The 22,140-nt window shown below is 33.1% G+C and overlaps 3 protein-coding genes across 3 annotated transcripts; 2 read left to right on the top strand and 1 right to left on the bottom strand.

Annotated features, from left to right (window-relative positions):
- Positions 1-4,038: 4,038 nt before the first annotated feature.
- On the top strand, positions 4,039-6,460 carry LOC110999185 (ATP-dependent DNA helicase PIF1). The gene is made up of 3 exons (XM_022268123.2): positions 4,039-4,926; positions 5,074-5,237; positions 5,350-6,460. Exons 1-3 carry the CDS (start codon positions 4,173-4,175, stop codon positions 6,343-6,345), a joined length of 1,914 nt encoding a protein of 637 aa, XP_022123815.2. The 5' UTR covers positions 4,039-4,172; the 3' UTR covers positions 6,346-6,460.
- Positions 6,461-8,940: 2,480 nt separating this feature from the next.
- LOC110999180 (protein brunelleschi) lies at positions 8,941-20,753 on the bottom strand. The gene is made up of 17 exons (XM_022268117.2): positions 20,273-20,753; positions 19,952-20,042; positions 19,647-19,880; positions 18,971-19,266; positions 18,009-18,185; positions 16,947-17,555; positions 16,232-16,396; positions 15,743-15,903; positions 14,879-15,113; positions 13,480-13,952; positions 12,893-13,182; positions 12,172-12,253; positions 11,372-11,493; positions 10,840-11,006; positions 10,246-10,440; positions 9,602-9,809; positions 8,941-9,203 (listed from the first exon to the last, which is right to left on the bottom strand). Exons 1-17 carry the CDS (start codon positions 20,460-20,462, stop codon positions 8,984-8,986), a joined length of 3,915 nt encoding a protein of 1,304 aa, XP_022123809.2. The 5' UTR covers positions 20,463-20,753; the 3' UTR covers positions 8,941-8,983.
- A 410-nt stretch (positions 20,754-21,163) lies between these two features.
- Positions 21,164-22,106, top strand: LOC110999191 (U6 snRNA-associated Sm-like protein LSm7). The gene is made up of 3 exons (XM_022268132.2): positions 21,164-21,350; positions 21,423-21,606; positions 21,908-22,106. Exons 1-3 carry the CDS (start codon positions 21,318-21,320, stop codon positions 22,042-22,044), a joined length of 354 nt encoding a protein of 117 aa, XP_022123824.1. The 5' UTR covers positions 21,164-21,317; the 3' UTR covers positions 22,045-22,106.
- Positions 22,107-22,140: the final 34 nt, after the last annotated feature.

The following is a 22,140-nucleotide window of genomic DNA, read 5'->3' as shown; positions in this document are numbered from 1 at the left end:
TGTAAAGTTGTAAAATCTAAAATTGGTGTATTTTGTAACATGTATGCTTCTTATCAAATACATAAGCAAAATTAGCTTGTAACATATACTGTAGATATATGATATATATATATGATGATGTGGTGTACTTTAATATAAAAAAAATAGATTACGACAACTTAATTGTAATAAAATTTCGCAACTTTCTCGTCTTATCATGACAACACATATTTGAGTGCTTTAGACTAAATGTAACGTTAATATTTCCCGTATACTTTCTTCTCAAGTACAAGGCAAAAGTACATGGAAAAAGTTGGCGGGTGTACTTTTACAACTCCACTGCCGAGAGCAAATACAGTACTCGCATGTTCATGTAATTGGGGATTAATACTACAAAGCGGTCGAATTCAGAACCCACACTTAGTGAGAGCTATGACTCCCGTATCACGTATATAATCCAATATATTTATCAGGTACGGTAGTCACACTATAGTCTAAATCTCGTTTCTGAATATTATCCTTAGTTAGTCTCTACTTTGGCATTATTATGTGGTGGGGGCAACGCGCATTTACCTAATGTTAGAAGTAGCTATTGAACCTAAAAGTTAAAACCTAATTTTGCGCATCTAACGACTCGTGCCAACTTACCGAGAACTACCAAAACAATAAAATATGATGAGGTTTTACCGAAAGTATAGAAAAGTTTTTGTATACAAAGAAGCAAATAATGATAATGCAGTTACTTTTGTTTTTGTAAATTATTAATGACGCCGCCGGCAGCTGCCTCTAACGAAAGCTGTAAATTTTAGGGCCCTTTGTATTTTGCGGTTCATTTTAAAATTTCTGTGTTTAAAACCTATACTACTTATTTATATAGATAAATACGGAAGTATTCATATGAAACCTTTATTTTGTGATTCGTTACTTTCTCAACTAACTTTTTCTAAATAAAAAACTTTAAAAAAGTGTTTTTTGTTCACTGTCTGTATTTAGGAACTAAAAAAAATGTAAATCTTTTCCTCAGTTCAGTTTAGTAAGTTAAACTGCCGAAAACAATACTTTATTATAGAAGCTGTCTACCATTGTTTCTAGTTTTATTAGAGAGATAAACAGTAAAATTTCCTTGATATAAATTTTTACCAAAAGTAAGTCATAAGATCGGTGCCTAAAAAATAGTTATTATTAACGGTAATCGTTAATTATAAGAAATATGCGTGTACTATCTTGGGTGACCAGAAGATTTTTACAACTGCATTTATAAAAAACTATATTTAATTAAGTATATAACCTATAACTGATCTTTCTCGGTTAAGGTAGGTGCTTAGGTAAGTATATTTTAACAGTTTTACAGAGAATTGGATACTGGTCTGGATTCGCGTTATTTTACAGGCTTTAAAGATGAAATGCTACTAACTATACATAATATGTATATATATATATTATATACATTGGTTATATATAACTACTGGTTTTCAATGATTTAGCCATGCTTAAATCAGGGTTTAAAAACGTTAATAGGGTAAGAATAATGCAAAAATTTGACGGATATTCAACCCAGGGTAGATTCCTTTTTGGTGAAGTTTCTTGTAGGAATATATAATTTACGTAGGATATAGTATTTAAATTGTAGGCAGGCTCACACTACGTTTGTAACGATGATCAGTAAAATCATATTTCATTTGCTTACGAGAAAATGGAACCAGGATATATAACTATTATATGGATATATTATTATTATATAGAGTACTTTAAAAGTTTCAAAAGGCTACCAATGATTTATAGACGCTTCACGGTAATAAATAACCTCTATCATTGTGAAGCTAAAATTTTATTTCAGTACCTATTATATTTTATCGTAAAATGTTTTACGTGGTACACTGTTATATGGATAATGGCGTATTTCTATTTACTGACAGTATGTTTATCTTTAGATGCTTTTACGGCCACCGATGAGTTATTAGCTGTCCGCCAAGTGACAGCTTGTCTCCGGACATGAAGCAAATTAAAACTTAAACATACTATTATTTTGTATGTCATGTACCTACTTGCTTAAGAAAAAATGTTAAATTATTCGTTGCATATTTAAAATTTGAAGAGGTAATTAATTTATACAGATATATTTATATCTTTGTTAAAACAAATAGTGTCATTTCATTTATCGAAACTGCAGTCTGCTTTATTCGACGTCATGAATTCATCTCACTGAAGTATTTCCGATCCAATTCGACTTCAAGCGTCCTTCAAGAAAAGAGATAGTCTTATGGCGGTTGCAAGCCTTTACTTCTATACTTGTACGTGAGCATCATACCTATACTTTTGAATGTAGTAGTGTGTATATAGTTGGATTATATAATGTTTTGGTAGCGAAAAATGTTCCTTTTCCTTTCGTATAACAACTTCATTTACAATGGCTGGATATTTTGTATTGTCCTTATTAGAAAGATCCCGTAGTAATGGCATTTTGATAAGCTCCAGAGAACCACTGCTAGAGTTGTTCTTATTATGGTAATGGAATTTCTTTGTTTGTCCAATCGAAACGAGGTTGGCAGTAAGTGGGTTCTAGTTAAGTGTATTACTTTCCAGTTAGAATATTTTTTGTTTAATTCAGTTTATAGTAGTAGAATTATCAGATTTTTTCCAGTTGATTTGATGTTAAATTTTTTATTTTACTTTTGGTATCAACTTCAGTGGAAAACGACTATTTTCTAAAACCATCACGTTCTATGAAGATTAGCTATAGGTAATATGACGGTAACTAGCGTAATATACTACTTAGTTACCATAAGGCGAATATCTTGTTAAAAAGATTTTTTTTCTTGAAACTCAGCTAGAAGTATTAATCCGAATAACTCTGAACACCCTCCATGGAAAATCTTGAAGACCAAATAAGCCATTCCTTTCAAACCGCGGTCGCAAAACTGAACGTCGTTTGTTCGACAAGTAGGGACAAAGAGTGTGTTTTTGCGGATGAAATGATCACCTTGGGATTATATTGGGCCAGGTATAATATGACCCTAGTCCGAAACTCCACTTAGTTGAAACTACCAAGTGGAGTTTTTACTTCAGACACCACTTTGTTTCCTTACTGATAAATACCTGCACGGCCAGTGTAAAGAGTATTCCAGTGTTTGCTGCCAGAAAAAGAATGCCTGAAGGCTCGCAAGCGCACTGCCTGCCATTGCACAATTGCCAATTGCCTTGCTTGCCAATGCGCATGCCTAAGTCGAATTGATTCGGAAATATTTCCGTAGGATCTGCTTTTACATAGAGGTGGTCCGTAGCAAAAATTGCCTTAAGAAACCCTCAGTTGTGGAACGACGGACGCCGAGGTGATACGATTGTATTGGTATATATATTGTAATGGTATTTTATCAAGCGGTCTGTGAAGCCAGTCAAGCGGAAGGAGCTGGTCCTGGTAAGCTCTCACCCAGAGGTGAGCACAGTAGTCTATGTGGGGCCGAAATTGCGCTTTATAGAGTTAGAGCAACTCGAGCTTAAGGTCTAGCTGTTGCTATCAGAGACCTTAAGTTTAAAGAGTAGCGAGAAAGGGTGTTTTTGAGCGGAAATAACACTTAATATAATTCGCATTTCATAACACTTAACATTTCTATAAATGATTGTTTACTTAAATTGTTAGAATGACTGGAGAACCAGTTGCATAATTTCTCGAAGAGCTGCTTGAGAGTAGCGCTATATGCTTTACCCGATAGCTGTAGCGCATCCCCCTTGGACTCAACTCCTCTATCTAATAAATGTGAAAGGTTTACCGACAACGGTGAAAGGGCCATAGCTAGCCAAAAAGCTACTAAATAGGGCTGTTGAGCAAAAATTGGACGGGTCAGAATTCAGACGAAAATCAGACAAAACACCCATCAGACCCGCTGGACTTATGAATGCGATATTAAGGAGGATAAGACTTTACAGACAGCACGTTGCAAGCCAAAGTTATAAAAAGGCGATGTCGTCACGCCGCGACAACGAAATAATGAGTTCTATGGTATATGATCGATTTGTATTCTGTTGTAGACTGTATATCTACGTGTCAATGTCATTCTGGATCGGTCGCTGCTTTCGGCGCGGTAATTTCTATTTACATTTTTAAGCTAAGAATTATCTTGATTTGTAACAGAAATGAAGGAGTAACAATATTTTTTTCAATTTTTTGGCTAATTAAGTAACAGTTTATAAAAGCCATGGAGTCTGGTGATACCTTTTTAGCATGTGCGGCAACAGTTGAATGGATGACTCCTCAAGGCTCCATTATAAGAAAAATAACACTTAAGTCAGCATCTTTGCGAATAATAAGGAACGAATTTAGGGAAATGTTTATGGAAGTAAGCGGAGATAAGAATGCTGCAACCAGGTTAGCTTTAAAAGGAATAAATGTATTTAAGAAATTTATGGCAGAGGGTAAAGCAAGCATAAAATTTCAAGAATCTGGATGTACTGTGTTTATTTCTAATGCACCCCCAACAAACCTTGTTTCGTTTCTAAGAACTATATTTGTAAAAATGACTGGAGATCGAGAGAAAACCTTGAATACCACACCTTCCAAACAGACAGTGCGAGCTAAGTTATTAAGTGGTAGGTCACAAGCATTTGAAGAGATAAGTCCAGTCACAGTTGCTGATCTATGTAGTGCTAAAAGTAAAATCAGTAAAGCAACCACGACAACTCCATCTCCACCATCTAAAAAGCGAAAAAATGAAGATGTATGTAGAGGTCCAGCACCAAAAAAATTGTATTCTCCTTCTCCATTAACTACTGGAAGTAACTTAAATCCTGAACAACAGAGAGTCTTGGAGGCTTGCCTTAGTGGAAAAAACATATTTTTTACGGGATCTGCTGGTACTGGAAAGAGTTATTTATTAAAGAGAATAGTTGCTGCATTGCCTCCTGATGTAACTATGCCAACTGCATCTACCGGAGTGGCAGCTTGTCATATAGGTAACTATTATAAGCATTGATGAATTTGTTTTGATTGTTATTTTGGTAGTATGGTATATTGACATTTAAATAAATTGAATTAATTAAGTACACATTTGCTAACATATATTTTAAATAGTTTTAGTGTATAGAGTTTTCTGTTTTAAGGTGGTACTACTCTACATGCATTTGCTGGAATAGGTGATGGCAGTGGTTCACTTGAAACCTTGTGTGATAAAGCACTGAAACTACCACTTGTAGCACAGAAATGGAGGAAGTGCAAACATCTTATTATTGATGAAATTTCAATGGTAGATGGAACATACTTTGAGGTAGTGTTGAATTAATATAAATCATATTTAACCATTTTGTTTATTATCTAGAGTCTAGACTGTTAAATTGATATTTATATGTTAATTATAAATTTTTTCATTTTTATTTTAGAAACTTGAAGCAGTGGCAAGATATGTTCGCAAGAATGATAAGCCATTTGGAGGCATCCAATTAATTTTATGTGGAGACTTTCTTCAGTTACCACCTGTAGTTGATAAAACTAAGACTGCAAAGAGATTTTGTTTTCAAACTAAATGTTGGGAAAAATGTATAGACTTATGTTTTGAATTAAAACAAGTTCACAGACAGACTGATAAAGAGTTTATAACAATACTAAATAGTATAAGAATAGGTCGTGTAACAAATGAAATAAGTCAACGCCTTGTTAAAACAGCAACTCAAAAAATTGAGAGTGATGGAATTCTAGCTACGAGACTTTGTTCTCATACCAATGACTCAAAAATGATTAACAACTCCAAATTGCGTGACTTAGATGGTGAAGAGAAGATATATTCAGCTCAGGATAGTGACAATGCTAGTACTTTACTTGATATGCAAACAATTGCACCTGCAAAATTAGTTTTAAAAATAGGTGCTCAAGTCATGTTATTAAAAAACATTAATGTTAATTCTGGATTAGTGAATGGTGCAAGGGGTGTTGTAGTTAGATTTGATGAGGGGCTACCTGTTGTTAGATTTAAAAATAAAAAAGAATACACAGCCCGTACAGAACGTTGGTATGTAAAAAATGCAAATGGGTCTTTGTACTGTAGAAAACAAGTTCCATTGAATTTAGCTTGGGCATTTTCTATACATAAGTCTCAAGGCCTTACTTTAGATTGTGTCGAGATGTCATTGTCAAAGATTTTTGAAGCTGGTCAAGCCTATGTCGCCTTAAGTAGAGCACAGAGTTTAGATACATTAAGAGTACTTGATTTTGATTCCCGACATGTCTGGGCAGACACTAATGTCCTTGAATTTTACCAAAAATTTAGACGAAGGTTACAACAAATGGAGTTAATACCACTAGGCAGACCTTTATCAGACAAGACTAATAAAAAAGGCAAACTTAGAGAAATTTTAGAAAAGCAATTAAGGAGAAAATAAATTAAGACTGATATATTATAGTTTAAGGTAGCAATCATGTGACCAATTATTTATTTTTGTATGTGTTGGTATTTTTAAAACTAAAACCTCAATAGTAGTAAATTAAAATAAAGATTATTTGAAAAGTATTATTCATTTTATTTTGTATTATTTAATGCAATATGGCTTATCTTGATTCAATTGCTGTTAAGATTTCTATCTGTTCTTCAAGAGTTGAAAGTTTCTCCTGTAGGCACTTTACAATATATTTGTGTGTTTCTGAGTTAGAGTCAGTGCTTCTCTTCTTATATTGCTGTACATTGTTTTGCAAAAGTTCAATCTGTTTCATATTTTGTATATTAATTGCTTGTAATCTTTTGTTTAAGTGTTCTTGTTTTTTAACAATAAGCCACAACTGAGCTTCATTGGAAACTTCACCTCTAAATTTCACTTGATCATTAATGATATTATCCAAATTTGCTGGCTCTCTCAACTTTTTCATTGAACTCTGTATGTCTTGCAATATTTCAGATTGGGACTTTTTACTTAGCAGCCTTTCAATTCTACTTTTTGGAGAAAAGACCTAAAACCCAAAAACTACATTTCAAATCAAATTGCCAAAGTTACAGATACACCTTAACATACCAAATAATCATGTAAACTGTAAAGCGACCCAAGAGCCATATTTGTTATTGAGTGTGAACTTAACTTTTATTTTAAGTATTCCTACAGCTAATCACTAAACAATATCCAAACAATTACATTACACACAAAAGCCAAAACAGAATACACATTGAAACAGAAACACAGTTAAATAAATATAAAGCACAGTTGTAAGATTGATTGATTGGTAGATTAAAATATATACTTAATATGAAGGAACAAACAAAGCCATTATTAGTAAAAGATACCTGAGTTTTTTAAATATTCTTTTAAGAATTTTTTAGTCACATTAAATATATCAATTTGCTGGTAATTTATGTTGTAATCTGTAGGTATGCGATACATAACAGAGTTTCATAAATAGTTGGTCATAGAACGAGGAATTTCGAATAATTGGATTTGCTGTGTATTAGGTGATGAAGGGGTCTTAAAAAGTAAAAGCAATAACAAGTCAGGGCAGTCAATTAAACCATTGCAAATAGCATATAATAAAATAATGTAAATAAGGTTGCATTGTTTACGTCTACATTCAAGGGATTATACTTTAATTAATATTTATATACCAAAGTACATCATATGCAACATATAGTGCCCACCTAAATAATATGGGATAATGTAAAAAATTCATCTAAAGATATATTATGGTCACATTGACTGACTGCATAACAAATATGAAACTTGGGTCCCTTTACATTATTATGTTATGGTGGTAAAATCTAAACTTCACATGTTCTGCCACACATAATGGTGTGTAAATTTGTCTTAAAAGGTAGACATTATATAGAGATTGCATATTACTTTATATAGACACATACAGTTGTGCACTATGTATAGTTTAATGTTAGATTACACATAAGCATTGGTTCCTAGTGTGCTTACTAATTGGTAATTTGCTTACTTTATGAATGGGCTGTTTTATGTTCGACGAGAATATTGTTGGGACTGCATTTGGTCTAAGTTTGCGTGAGGAATCAAAATACTTAGTTTCAAAATGTTTGGAGCAGATTCTGCTTTTACTCCAATCTAACTGGACACACTTATGTTTCAATGCGTTTAGCCATCTATTACGGATTTCGGAAGAAGTTGGACATCTGAAACCATAGTATCTAAATTAATAAACGTTTCAACTTTACGACCAACGAAATATTTTAGTAACTTACGGATGGAATGTAACCCCGGGAGGTTTGTTAAAAACTGATAATTTACAGTTTTGGACGGCGCACTGCGTACTCGTCATCTCTATGAATAGTTATTGTTAAAATAACTTAATTCAAGTCAAAACCGAAAACACAGGAAAATATGTATGTATCTGGAATCTGGATATCTAATACCACAGTTTAAGAAAGTAGTAAACAAAGGCACAGACTACAGAGTATCATAATGTTTTGATATTAAACGGTCAACAGATAACGAACACAGAAAGTATTTAACAAAAAACAAGCGTTGACCCATAATAATACGTAATCACATACTATTTGATAAAAAATATTTGTTCATGAAATAAAACTTCTTTAACTACTATTATATAAACGCCTAATTTATTCAGTTAATTCTAGACTAGCAGACTATTTCACTTTACATAAGAATATAATAGGTAGTTTTACATACATACATAGCTCTACTAAGACCTTAGGGCTAGCCAGCATGTTGAGGATTTTGCCTTCGGGCGAAGGAAGCACACATTATTCCTTTATAAGAAATATAAGGAGTTAAGTTTTTGCCTTGTAGAGGAAAGATTGAGTACATATCATCATTTCAGAGTAGGGTCTTTGAAAAGTCTACATAACGTTATCAGCGCGACTTACATATGTCATCGCTACTGATCACTACTCTTCTAAGCGCTTATAAGTTTCAGTATTATAAAATGTACACGCGTAGTCTCTACTGACTTGAATATGTATGTATATAATTTACATTTCAGTTTGTTCAACTGTATATAAGAATATTAAACACTTTCAATTATAAACAATTTTAATACGAATAAATAACATTTAAACTAATCTGTAACACTTATAGCTACAGGTGGTATAAATCTCCAGACATGACTTATTTCGCCTGAACATTGTTGAATTGACATATCTTTGGCATTTGGGTCATCTGTCAAAGGTTCTGTCGTCGAACATTGTATGTCAATTTTAAATTCACCAGGAGTTAAAAAGACCACTGTACACTCGTGATAGGCTTTTGCTGTTTCCTCTAACGTTGATAACACAATTCTGAAAATAAAATCATATTAAAAATATGCATGGCTTTGAGTTAGTGATGGTTTATATTACAGCTTTTCAATCGGTAGTCCTGAATTCGAATTCGAAAAAAGGTTTGATACTTTCAACAAAAGTATCAATTCAAATCTCATTTTTACTTTGGTTTGGTTTTATTTTGGTTTATAATGAACTAGTGTTCAATGAGAAAACTGAGAATTAAATTGATACTTTTTGTAGAAAAATTTTGATGTTGAATTTTTGACTGATTCAGAAAAAAGGTTAATATCAATATAACTCAAAACTGATTTAGCACATAGGGGTGAAAGTTATTCCAAATAGTCAACCCATCATGAATCATCAATAAAATCTAAGGTAAGAAAAGTAGGTATGTTTTCGTAATGTTCACTTACTTATTGTTCCCAGAAGTAGCAACTGAATTATCCAATTTATAATTCATAACACCATTGTTATAATCTTGATAGAATTGCACAGACAGGCAAAGTTTGTGAAGGGGCCGTGACAGATGGTTTCCTATACAAACGCCCAGAGACAAACACTCGCCAGCGTTACAACTATATTCCTCTTGGGGTTTTATGCATTGATTGTTTATGCTCACTTCTAAAAAGACAAAAAAATGTAATCTGAGCGAAGCGAACGAGATATCCTGTACACAAATCTACAATACAAAAATTTCAAACTTTAAAAAAGTAATTTAATTGCAAATTAAAAATCCATTCTCGACTCCATTTGTAAAAAAATCACTATTTCGATGTTTTTTTTAAAGGCCAGCCGTTAAAAAAAATATTTAAAAGCAGACACTTTGAAGATTTATATTTTTATATTTATATAAAAATAACACAATCGAATCCGGCTCGAAGGACTAAAATTACAGAATTTCGATAACCTTTATATAAAAAAATAGTACTTATGTATAAAAATGCAGCATGGTCTTTAAGACTCACGAAAACTTATGGAATAAGTTTAATCGTTTGAGGAGTTCCGATACATATATAAGCTAGTTGTAAACCTAATATTTTATTGCCCTTTTTCTTACCCCAGTTCAGCGGTGACATCCTTACAATATCAATCATAGCTTGAGATAACGTTATACCCTTTACTGAGGCTTTCCCATTTATATTGGACTGAACTAATTTCCACCTTAGATCCACTTTGTTAGTAATATGTTCAGAACACATTAGTTCAAGGGTATTGGAACAGCTCGTACTTATAGATTTTGTATCTATTGTATCTGCAATTACATGACATTACCTGTGAGAATCAGTTCTACATTCTGTCATCACTAAAAACAAAAATTACAAAACCGCACCGGAAGTATACAACAATCTAATAAATCAAAATAATCTCTTTAATCGATTTTATTTGTATCACTAGCTAAATTCAAAAAACCTTATCATTGCTCTATGAAGTTTGAATCGCTAGAATATTCATTAAATCTTTATTAGTGATAACACACAATGAAAACATGTGATTTAATAATACTCTTTAACACATACAGGAATCAAAGACATAGAAATAAAAAATACTAATTAAAAGAGGGCCATAGATTTATTGCGAGGTTTTCTCGACTTTTCTGCAGTAAATCAAAATATATTTGTTGTCTATATTGAGGGTAGTTTAAAATAAATACCGTCATTTGTCTTAGTTGTGACATTGAAAGGACACCGATCCAAGGGAACTGGTACTCTACACGACTCCTTGCCTTCGATTAGTATATGTTTATTATCTGTATACTGTAAATCCATTTCCTCAGATGTCAAATTTGTAACATCCAATACTAAGTAGAGTTGACTGGGTCTAGAATAATAGATTTAAAGATATCTCACAATTTAAGTCACATTCAGAACTTGTTTAGGCACATATAGGTCCTATAATTTATCTAATAAATTATTTGATAATTTTGAAAGAAATTGTTGGTTGTTATGTTAAAGATGCTCTTTACATTAAAAGTCGGTTAATTTTTTTCCGATTTTGAATTCTTTTGTTACTACGTATAATACGTAACCATATTACACAATGATTTTAGTAAAAACTCTAAAAAATCCGAAATATGCAGAAAATAGGCATATTTTTATCCTCAGATCATTTTGCTTAATTCAACTCAATCTTTTCCACACAAAAACAATAAAATCACTGTGTTTAGAAATAAATAAAATAATTACATTTCTGCGGGTAGGACGTCCCAATGCGTTATAGAGACGCTAGGCAATAGTTCTAAGTTGACTTGTAACGTTGACTGACGGCAATATTCCGTTCCAACGCCACCCGCGTATCTCAGTAATATCTGTAATACATAACTAAATCAGGCCAAATCCACCATTAAAACTACGTACTACTGGTACGCTGTATGGTACATGCGGTAGAAGATGCAAAGATACGACATACGACATAGATATTTTATTTCCAACGGGATTTCTTTGTAAGTAACAGAACTTATCAATAATTTTCATGTGATGCTTGTCACAGGAGGTTAAACCGCTTCGTTACGTAACGCGTTACAATGCCCTACGCCATACGGCAGCGGTAGGCAGGCTCCTCCTCTCTCACTCTTAACCGCACTAGCCGTATTTCGTACATAAGCCTTCCTCTCTACTCAGGGTTTAGTGTATTGTAACTAAGTCTATGATATATTTTATAATCAATAAGTAACTTTTTCTTATATAAATAAACATGAATCTTAATTAATAACCTAAGCTATTCTCAAGTTATACAATTTCAATATTATATAGTTGAAGTAAAATAAGTTATCTCTTCTATCGGGCGTCTAAAGATGCACAATATTTTTTTTATTAACTGCCGTTTGCATTGATTAATTTCCATCTAATTTAAAGGATCAGAAATTCAGATTAAATATTGGCAATGTTAAGTTATTTTGTATCATTTTGGCTATGTTTTTCATCACAAAAGGATATCTAACTATTCTCTATTTCTACAGTTTTGCTGAGTATGATATATGTAATACCTGTGTTTCAATGTGTCGTCCCCGCGAAGGAGGCATCACCGATAACGGCGCGGACCAACTCGTTGTTTGGGAATTTGTTGATCTGAAATAGACATGTTTGTACATTTATTTAACATCTGTTTTTCGTTTTCCAAACGCTAACTCGTATTAACATATATACGTAAACTAATCCAAGTAACCAATAAACCTGATATAGGTAGGTTTTAATTCTAAGTCGTACGGGAAACAGTACGTCAAAAATGTATTGGGGTATTTGACTTATATTTTTCTGAATCTTAAAAAATAATAACATTTTATTATTTACAGATTTCATTGAATCACATTATATCATATTTTTTAAACAATAATTAAGCTTGTCTCTATCAAATTATAGACATGTACAAACTAGCACCTAGCTTGTACTTGTTAATGGTCCTTCGAGCCGGATTGCAACCAGTGTGGTATGTCAAATCAAATCAAAATATCTTTATGAATATAGGTAAACTTGTACACTTATGAACGTCAAGATAAACAAATTAAATTAATCGTAAATTTACATTTACAACCAGTTCGCAAATCAAGGGCGTAGAGCGGGTAAGAAGAACTGGCAAGAAACTTTTCGCCACTCTTTTCAATTGCCAAATTTTTAATACATATTGTTTGAACTGGAGCAAATCAATCCCAAGGATAAGGATCATTTAAGTATTCATATTATTGATTTGTTATTGTAATATGAACTTACCTAAAACTACCAGAAGTCCTATTAATAAGGCCACTGCTCAAACTATTCTGCTGATTTGAACTTTGAGTTGGAAGTGAAGCATGTGGAACAGGAGATCCAACTCTCGATGGATAGTTTGACGTCAAACTGTTGGGGAATAAATCACAGCCTCCTAAATCCAGAAAGTCAGCTTCTCCATATAATTTCATTACAATTGTGGCTACTGCATTGGGTTTTATCGGCAATTGTGACTGGATATCATCGTTGGACCATTGGAAAACTTTTGACTGTAATTGGCTGTCCATATTTGACTAAAAAATATTTATTATAAAAAGAAAACCTGTCTGTCAGTAAAAACTTTGAGATCAGTTTCATACTATATTATACATACTTACAGCATACATACTAGGCTCTTGTTAAAAATTAATGTCAAATGGTTGAATTTAAACAGAACAGAACAGAAATAATTAGTTTCAGCTTAGACTTATGTCAAAATACTTAAGATGTTCAAAATTGATGTATAGGACTTTCTTCAATAGAACAAAAGTACACTTTCCTATCAAAGAAGTACATTAACAGAGGCAATAGAATTACTTAATTAAACAAACCTGAAGAGAAATATCCAAGTACTCAATCGGGACACTGCTCGTGTTGGTAATTTTGATGGCACATTCCGTGCTCTCTCCATTGTATAACGATAAATTGGTAACACTACCGCATGACTCAATTCCCGAGATGAGTTCAGTCTCAATTGTGATCGTCGGCAATTTTGGGATAACATCGAGGCTAAACGACGCCGGAAATTTATTCGGTAGGGGCATATTCTTGAGTCGGCAATTAGATTTCACTCCCAATGTATGGGTGGAATATCCCAAAATTTGCAACTCCCCCACTTCTTTTGGGGTGCCGTGGAGATTGACTGTCGTTGGGGAGTCTGGGGGTAGTATTATCGTCTCCGGGATCGATTCGAATACCACACCAGAGGTCAACAGACGCATATTCGATACTTTTAACTCGAATGGTAGTGGGTTTGTAAGTTTCATTTGGACCTCGCAAATATCGTCTTCGACCCAGAGGTACTCTGGAAAATTTCACAGTAATAAAAGCTAGAACGAATAGAGAATCACAATTTTGAATAGAAACTTGGGAACTCGTGTTGCGCGTCTAACACTTGTTCATCCAGCAAATGCAGTCTTTAATAAAAAGAAAATTATCAAAGATCAGTTTAACGCCAAGACAAGATAGGTTTGCAGCACATTGGTTTCTTATTAATACAGAACAGATGTTTGATGGGAGCACATCGGACATATATATATATTTATGTGGATAAAAGATCAAGGTCAAGTGTAACTTGTAGGTTATGATGAGAGGGTATTGTGTTTCAGAACAGTGTTGGTCTAGTGACCTCAGCGTTTGACTCTCATCCTTAAGGCCGAGATTGAAGCTACGACCCTAATGGAGTTTCTACCTTTGCGCGTATTTAAAATTTGCTCGAACGGTGAAGGAAAACATCGTGGGGACACCGGCTTGTCTGAAAACGTCAAACTCAAAAGGTCGACGGCGTGTGTCAGGCAAAGGAAGCTGATCACCTACTTGCCGCCTATTAGGTCGACAAATTGTCAGGAAACAGACATCTGAGGCCCAGACCTAAGAAGGTTGTAGCGCCACTGATTTATTTTTATTGTATGTCAGTAGTTTGTCTATTATTATTTTGTACACCTATAGAAATATCCACATAAGTTTATATAATATCCAATATACAAATAAAGAGGTATTTGACCATCATTATCAGATGCGTTTCATGAAGTCCTGCCTTTGTTTTCCGGGAAAAGTTTATTTATTTTAGCTTAAGTAACTATAGTTATATATATAGTATATAGTAATTTTGTACCATATTCTTGCAATAAATAAATTATTATTAATATTAAGTTAAGACGAAAAAAAATCGAAAAATTCCTGTGCAATTTAAACAAAAAAGTACGTTTTTGTACGAATAAATTCACTAACCCATCTTCCCCTCATCTTTCTTAGTCCGTTCCAAGCTCCCAAAATGTATCGGTGTGAATATAAAAGGTCCCTGTTGGGGCTTTGATTTGATGAGATGTGGCATCCGAGGTGGTGGTAATGGCCGCGGTGTGAAATGGGAACAATGGGGCACGTGGGTCAGATTTGCGGGGGGTATGACTTCACCAGTCTCCAGTACTAACGGAACAGGTCCACCCTCGCATTGGGCGGAAAGTGCCTGAAATTATGAAAAATCATAAACTTACTTAAACATCGCAAGATGTTGAGAGAATGTTCTAGCATCATAACAATTTCAGGAGAACGACACGTAAGAGTTGTATGGGCCAGGGTAAAAGCCTTTAGAAATAATAAAAAGTGAAAAAATAATAATAGTATGATGAAACCCATTGGAAAAGGAGGAGAATATTATAAAAATGAAAGAAAAAATTATTTATCTGAGGTCGGGACGGGAAGGGGGTGAGTTTTAAGGGTTAAAACGGTTTTTTTATGTGAAAAAAAAAAACAAGTATTTTGTTTTTTGTTATTTCATCTTTTACAAAAAAGGTTGATTTCCCACGAAATTTGGTGAAAACTTAACTTAATTACGCTGTAATTTACTTGACTTGAAATATATATTTTTTACCTTATTTTGAATTAATATCGAAAAAGCACCCTTATTTTTCATTCACCCGTTAAAATATCTACTTTCCAATGGTAAGAATATATATATTAATATTTCTTTAGTAAATTTTTTCTTTTGAAAAAATAAAAATAACAATTTTTTCCTTTCATTTTTATAATATTCTCCTCTGGTAGAGTAAACCAAAAAGTCAGTTTAAATATTTTTTTGGCATTTATATTAAATACCTGAAGCTGTATAGCGAGATCTCTCTGCTCGTGCTTCCCAAGATGCGGCCACATGGCCTGCAGCAGGAACGTCATATGCCGCGTCGCGAGTGCTGGATGCACCATACGTTTCGCTGCTACCACCACTTCTTGTAATAACTGGATTTGAAGAACAGGCCAGCCTACGGGCAAGATTCTTTACCATACAATAATTATAGACTTATCTATGTTTATACTTATTTAAAAACGATTTTATCTACAGGATTCATGGTACAATCGAGTCAAGAGTTTTACGCAGACACGTCTATTATTATATATTATATATAATTAGGATACAGCGATAATTAATTTAAAATTATAATGTACATCAAATTACAATGTATGTTTCCAGTAGTCAACAGAGAAAGATGAAAGAAGAATTCAATAGATGTGCAAAGAATTTAACTTATGAAAAATTTCAATCTAAATGTGATGTAATAAATTTGAGGTAAGCCAATATCGTTAACATACCAACTTGATGCTGTACAGCATAACCGGGATCCAAGCTAAGTCGATGTCCAGGGAAGCTGTGCAGCATGAGGTAGTAGCACCGTCTCCAATCCGGGTTTGGGTTATTAGCGCTGACGTGACGAGTTGCCGCTAATCGTTGGCAAAACGCCGCCTTGCGAAGAAAACCTGGAATAAATTAATCAGTAGGTATTTTGTATTACTGTCTACCTAATAGCGTCTCATTTATTTTGGAGTACAAATTGATCGTTGGCAAAGCTTAAAAATGCCTGTAAACCGCAAGTGTACGCAAGAACGTACACGTGTTCGTTGTCACATTTACGTTAAAATTGGAGTAAGACTCGTTTATTATTCATCAAATTATTTAATTACCATTTCCTTAATTAATTGGAATTAGGAATTACATTTTTAAACAATGCATCTCCAATATAGATAATAAAACCAAACATATTTTTACAATTTTAAATAATAGTATGTAGTCGGTTAGAGAATCGTTTTCAATGTATATTATAATAGTAAATCAGGCAAATTTAACAGTTTAGCTAAAACACATCTATCTCTTTCTTAACCAACGTAAACGGAATTTGAAAAAAAGAGACAAAATAGTATTTAAAAGGTGCACGTGGTTATTTTTTTATAAATATGTTTTGAATTTTCAGCCCGTTTAAAAATCTAAAGCGTTGTTATTCGCACTTAAATAAAAAATAAAAAAACTTACCAATTTCCTTGTAAAGCTCGGCCAATGTGTCAAAACGCTGTATCTTCTCCTGTTCACTCAACGTCAAATTAATAAACATAACGTTCTGCAGAAACCCAGACGCGATCAGACTATTATTTTGTTCCACGGCTATTCTGGCCGCTTTAAAGCATGCTTCCGTCTCAATTATTCCAGCGTTTTGATATTTACTATAATGGATTATTGCTTTACGATATTTCTCTGCTATATCTTCCCCACTGAGAAGATGCTGGCTTTGTAATTGAGGCTGTCTTGGTATCGAAGGCAAGTCCGGTGTAAGGTAAGATCGTTGGCTCTGATATTCAATATCGCTGGACAGAGATTCAGTATCGGCATTTTCTGATTCCGACTGCCGCGATGATGTCTCCATGCTTTCTGAAGATGACGGTGTCAGCTCGCTCGGTGGATTGACAGGACTGGAAACTTTGAGCGGTGAATTTGGTTTGAATTTTCTGAACGGATCGGTCGGTTGATAGAGTGAGAGCGATTTTAATTTGAGTGGTGAGTTTTCTTGAAGACTCGCGTTACGCTGTAACGGTGTTGAGTTTCGAAGGTTTGGATAAATCAGAATTGCAGACGCAGCACAGTGGCCTGTAAAATAGGCTTAGTTTCAATGTCTGAGGTATTTTTTGGTGATTCTTGAACCCCCCCCCCCATGTAACGCGCCGTAACGTTTTTCTGTATCCAATAGTAACGTTTCGTTACTACCCAGTGACACATCATTAAACCTAAGAGTTATTTATGTTGTTTAAGGTATCGGAAAGTCGAAAAAAATATTAACAATAACGCACAATTCAATACCCGTCCCAAATTCATTACGTATTATTTGAACGCTAGAAATACCAATGAAATGAAAGAATTGCTTGTCAACTTTGCAGATTTTACGTCAAATACCAACATAAAAAGGGCATTTTTGTAAATCTTTTCTTTTTTAAATATACTTAAAAACTAATATTTTTGAATAGTAGAAGTTCCTTGAATTACACTTTTCTTTGAAAATATTTTAATTAACATATTTAATTTTTTAAAGTATAGTAAAAGTACCTTCTTTAGCAGCGGCAAGCCATAGCCAGTCATTAACTGATTTCAGAATTTCAGCTGAGGAATGGTATAAAGTCAATGACTCTCCCACGAGACCGGCTTGTAGGGTCAAATCTGCAAGGTTCTTTGTAACCCTGCCCATACATCTCTTTTTATTATTACGTGATTCCATATCAAGACCTGAAATGTACTTGCTTTTGTATTTATATAAAATAAATAAATAAAATAGCCTTTATTACTGTTAAAGTTACTATATATATGTACATTAAAATTATGGAATGTCCCTAATAACAGTGTGCCTTTCGGCAAAGGCCTCCTCCAATTCTTTCCACTGTGTTCTGTCCAAGGCGACTCTCCTCCAGTTTGGACCTGCTGTCAGTTTTAGTTCGTCTTCCCATCGTCTGTATTGACGTCCTCTACTTCTTTTGCCGTTACGTGGATACCAGTGTGTGACAATGTTGCTCCATTTGTTCTTTGAAGAACGCATAAAATGTCCTGTCCACCTCCATTTTTGTTGGTCTATTCTGATCAGTATGTCGGTTCAGGAAACATATATATGATTCATCATCTCTTTATCTATATACCTATATATCATTTTAAATTTAAATGAATAAGATGAATGGATATGAATGGATGATGGCCTGGTTTTTAGGTAAATTACAGTAGTCTCATCTTTACTTAGTATTTCTTTTTTTTAGCTAGTCAATTTTTATATTTTATTAATCATAACAATCACTATTTGATAAAAATCTCGAATCACCAACTGAGTGACCTTCGATTGTATCAGATTATGATTTATATTTTATAAACACAAAGGTGATCAAGAATGATGGTCAACTATAATGTATGACAAGCATTTAAAAAATTGCACATTATAAGTTTTTATTATATGCAATTTTTTATATACCAAAGAGATATTGCTGTAATTAAAATTATAATATACATAATAGAAATTATAATCATACCAACAAAGTCACGCTTTTCAAATGGTGCTAATAATAAAGAGACTTTTTCCAATTTCTCTTTAGACCTTTCCAATCTCTTTGACTCGACAACCCAAAACAAGGAATTAACCAAATCTGCAACATGTTGCTCCAAGTCAAGTACAGGATCATTTTCCCCATAAAACATAGCATGGGTTTTAAAATTGGACGGCGTTGTAAAGTTCTCTTCTGGCAAAGAGTATGAGGCTGATGATGAGGATCTCGGAAAGCTGTCTGTTGATGATAAGCTATCTATTTGGTCACTTGGTAATGAGATTCTGAAAAAAAAATAGATAAATTTATAAAATAACATTGTAATTGTTATTTTTAAATGGTAATTTATCAAAAATTATAGAACATAGCCAATTCTATGATATGACATTTTACAATAAGACTGCCCATTAATATCATATAATATCCTTTTTCCTTTTTCACTGTATTTTAGTCTTTCAGCCTTTGCAAACAGTCAAAATTGTTTACAGCAACATCGTTTAGACTGCAACAATATACCAGTTATGTTGTGTTTTTACAACCCAATATAAATATACCTTTTGATGTCATTATATCAGATTTTGACTGTAAATCTAATTATATCTAGTGCAGGTAACTGGTAAAATCTTGTCAGACAGAGTAATGTCTTTAGCAACGTCACACTCACTTATCACTGAAGGTTGATTTTTCTCTAGCTAATTTTTCATCATCTAAACCAACACTGTATGTTTCTGGTTCTTGTTCTGGTTTTTTTAAATTATTCCCAGGACCAAACATGAAAGCTCTAGAGTCATATAAGGTGTTTGAATATTTCACTTTAAGTGATTCATGAACTCTACATACTTCATTTAGCTCCACCTGGTTTGTAAATTTGCTTATTGATATCAGTCCAAGTAGACGTCTGAAATTTGATATTATTAATTAAATAAAGTTTCAAACTAGGTATTTCTGTGTAAAAATATATAATTTTACCTATGAGTTTGAAAATCACCCCAATCATTGTTTTCAACTGGATAATCTCGGACATATCTAACCCAAATATCCCTCACCTGTCCATTTGAATCTGGAATGTTAACAATGCCATATAATGGCAAAAATTTATTATTTTTATCTGGCTATAATAAATATCAATTTTAATTAAATCTCCACACTAGCTACAAATGTATTGCCTTTAACAACTGAAATGGAGGCAATGTGAACACATCATAAAACTATAAAACATTAAACATATGAAAATAAAAATACAGTATCATAAAATAAAATTTGTATTATCAATTATTTTTTATATGGTACCTGTAACTTTGATGTTATTTATTTTCTGTATCCGCTCCCATAGTTTATTAAAATTTTTGAGTACGCCCCCAATACCTCTGACCAGCACCAAAAGACATGCATGGTGCTGTGTCTCCTGTGTGTAGTCCGGGTGCGACATCACCGACTCCCCGGGCGCGTGCGATAATATATAGCTTACCGATGAGCGCATTGAAATTGTTAGAACAATCGACGATCCACTACTTTTAACAGGGAGGCCATTTAAAAAATTTCACCTTATAAGGAATTTTTAAATAACGGTATAAAGTAGTAGATTAGTACAAAATGGAATCTGTACCACACACTAGTAACTAGTAATGTATTTTACCAATTATGGTGACAAGTTAATAAGGTATTATTTTTGGGACCATTATAAAACTGTTTTGACTTTTGTTGTTGTTTTTTTTCCTTAAGAATCAAAGGAAGTTTGAGGTGTCCACTTTTACTTGACATTCCATTGGTCATTACTATTGACATGACAGTTTGACTAACTTTTGTCAATTAGGATTAAGGAATCCATCACAATAAACATAACATTGTGATTTCATAATTCATATCATTTAGGGCCTGTTTCACAATGTCCGGATAAGTTTCAAATAAGCTGTTTATTACTTATTGGTAGGATAAACAGTATTTTTGCGTTTCACGACTGTCAGATAGCGCTATTCGTCATGAAACGCGAAGTACCTATCTTATTTGGAACTTTTATCTTTCGAATAATTTATGTGTTGCATAGCTATTTGGTACTTTATCCATACATTGTGAAACAGGCCCTTAATCTGTAATTTACTTATATTTCCGTATGGTTAATATTTTATCAAAAAATATAATTAAGTGTAATCTTTTTTTAAACTTCAAATGACTTGAATGAGTTTGTTGTCAACTGCTAATTGTCAAGTCTAAATTACCTTTGCAGTAAACGAATAAATAACCTTAAAATTTTGTTTTCAAATTTGTTTTTATAGAAACTGTAAATACAAAAACAAATACAAATCTAACGCTAGATACTTTAAAAACTAATAATATAATGGCGTCAAAAGAAGGCAATGAAAAGGCTAAGGTATAAAACCTCTTGGAAATGTTTGTGTTATATTTGAAATCTGTTTTAACTTTTTATTCTGCTTTACTTCAGGGTGCACAAGGTGCTGGAGATAATAAGGAGAAGCGACGAAAAGAGTCTATTTTAGACTTAAGTAAATATTTAGAGAAGAGCATTAGGGTTAAGTTTGCTGGTGGAAGAGAAGCAGCGGGAATCCTAAAAGGCTATGATCCATTATTGAACCTTGTGTTAGACAATACTACTGAATACTTAAGAGGTGGGTACAGTAATATGCATTAATAGTTCTAGTAATAACTAACATAATTTAGATGGAATATTGGAAACAATGTCAGTATCTTGATTTAATATAATTATTTCATCATATAAATGTTCCTATAAGAGTTTATCTACTCAATAATTTTACGGCTAAGGTGTGATATTTGTTTAAAATGTAATACAGGCTGACCCAAAAGTGATGTAAGCTTAAAATGATAATTATTTTTCAATGAAATATTTTTACCTTGTATAAATAGAAAAAAATGAAAAACACACCTTTAATCTAAATGTTTAATTTTCAGATCCTGATGACCCCTACAAATTACTTGATGATACTAGGGCATTAGGACTTGTGGTATGTCGGGGTACATCTGTTGTTTTAATATGTCCTATGGAAGGCATGGAGGCAATACCCAATCCTTTCATAGCTCAGGAGTAATATTAATTCATAGTATTAAGTAAGTTGTTATTTAAGTTCTCAAATAAAAGGCATTTTTCATATATTTTCTGTCTATCTATTTGAAGTTGCATTAAG

This window comes from Pieris rapae, chromosome 21 (assembly GCF_905147795.1).
Source record: "Pieris rapae chromosome 21, ilPieRapa1.1, whole genome shotgun sequence".
NCBI lineage: Eukaryota > Metazoa > Arthropoda > Insecta > Lepidoptera > Pieridae > Pieris > Pieris rapae.
Note: the sequence above shows the minus strand (reverse complement) of the source record. Positions and strands in the feature narration are given on the sequence as shown.

What these genes read in the sequence shown, in the direction of transcription:
- LOC110999180 (XM_022268117.2), bottom strand. Translation starts at nt 20,462, where the DNA reads ATGCGCTCATCGGTAAGCTATATATTATCGCACGCGCCCGGGGAGTCG. An exon ending in AAATAACATCAAAGTTACAG is followed by an intron (nt 20,043 to 20,272) that starts GTACCATATAAA and finishes TTAACATTCCAG; the next exon opens with ATTCAAATGGACAGGTGAGG. An exon ending in ATCTCGCTATACAGCTTCAG is followed by an intron (nt 15,114 to 15,742) that starts GTATTTAATATA and finishes TCATAATTTCAG; the next exon opens with GCACTTTCCGCCCAATGCGA.
- LOC110999185 (XM_022268123.2), top strand. Translation starts at nt 4,173, where the DNA reads ATGGAGTCTGGTGATACCTTTTTAGCATGTGCGGCAACAGTTGAATGG. An exon ending in AGTGGCAGCTTGTCATATAG is followed by an intron (nt 4,927 to 5,073) that starts GTAACTATTATA and finishes TTCTGTTTTAAG; the next exon opens with GTGGTACTACTCTACATGCA. An exon ending in TAGATGGAACATACTTTGAG is followed by an intron (nt 5,238 to 5,349) that starts GTAGTGTTGAAT and finishes TTTTTATTTTAG; the next exon opens with AAACTTGAAGCAGTGGCAAG.
- LOC110999191 (XM_022268132.2), top strand. Translation starts at nt 21,318, where the DNA reads ATGGCGTCAAAAGAAGGCAATGAAAAGGCTAAG. An exon ending in AAGGCAATGAAAAGGCTAAG is followed by an intron (nt 21,351 to 21,422) that starts GTATAAAACCTC and finishes GCTTTACTTCAG; the next exon opens with GGTGCACAAGGTGCTGGAGA. An exon ending in TACTACTGAATACTTAAGAG is followed by an intron (nt 21,607 to 21,907) that starts GTGGGTACAGTA and finishes TTTAATTTTCAG; the next exon opens with ATCCTGATGACCCCTACAAA.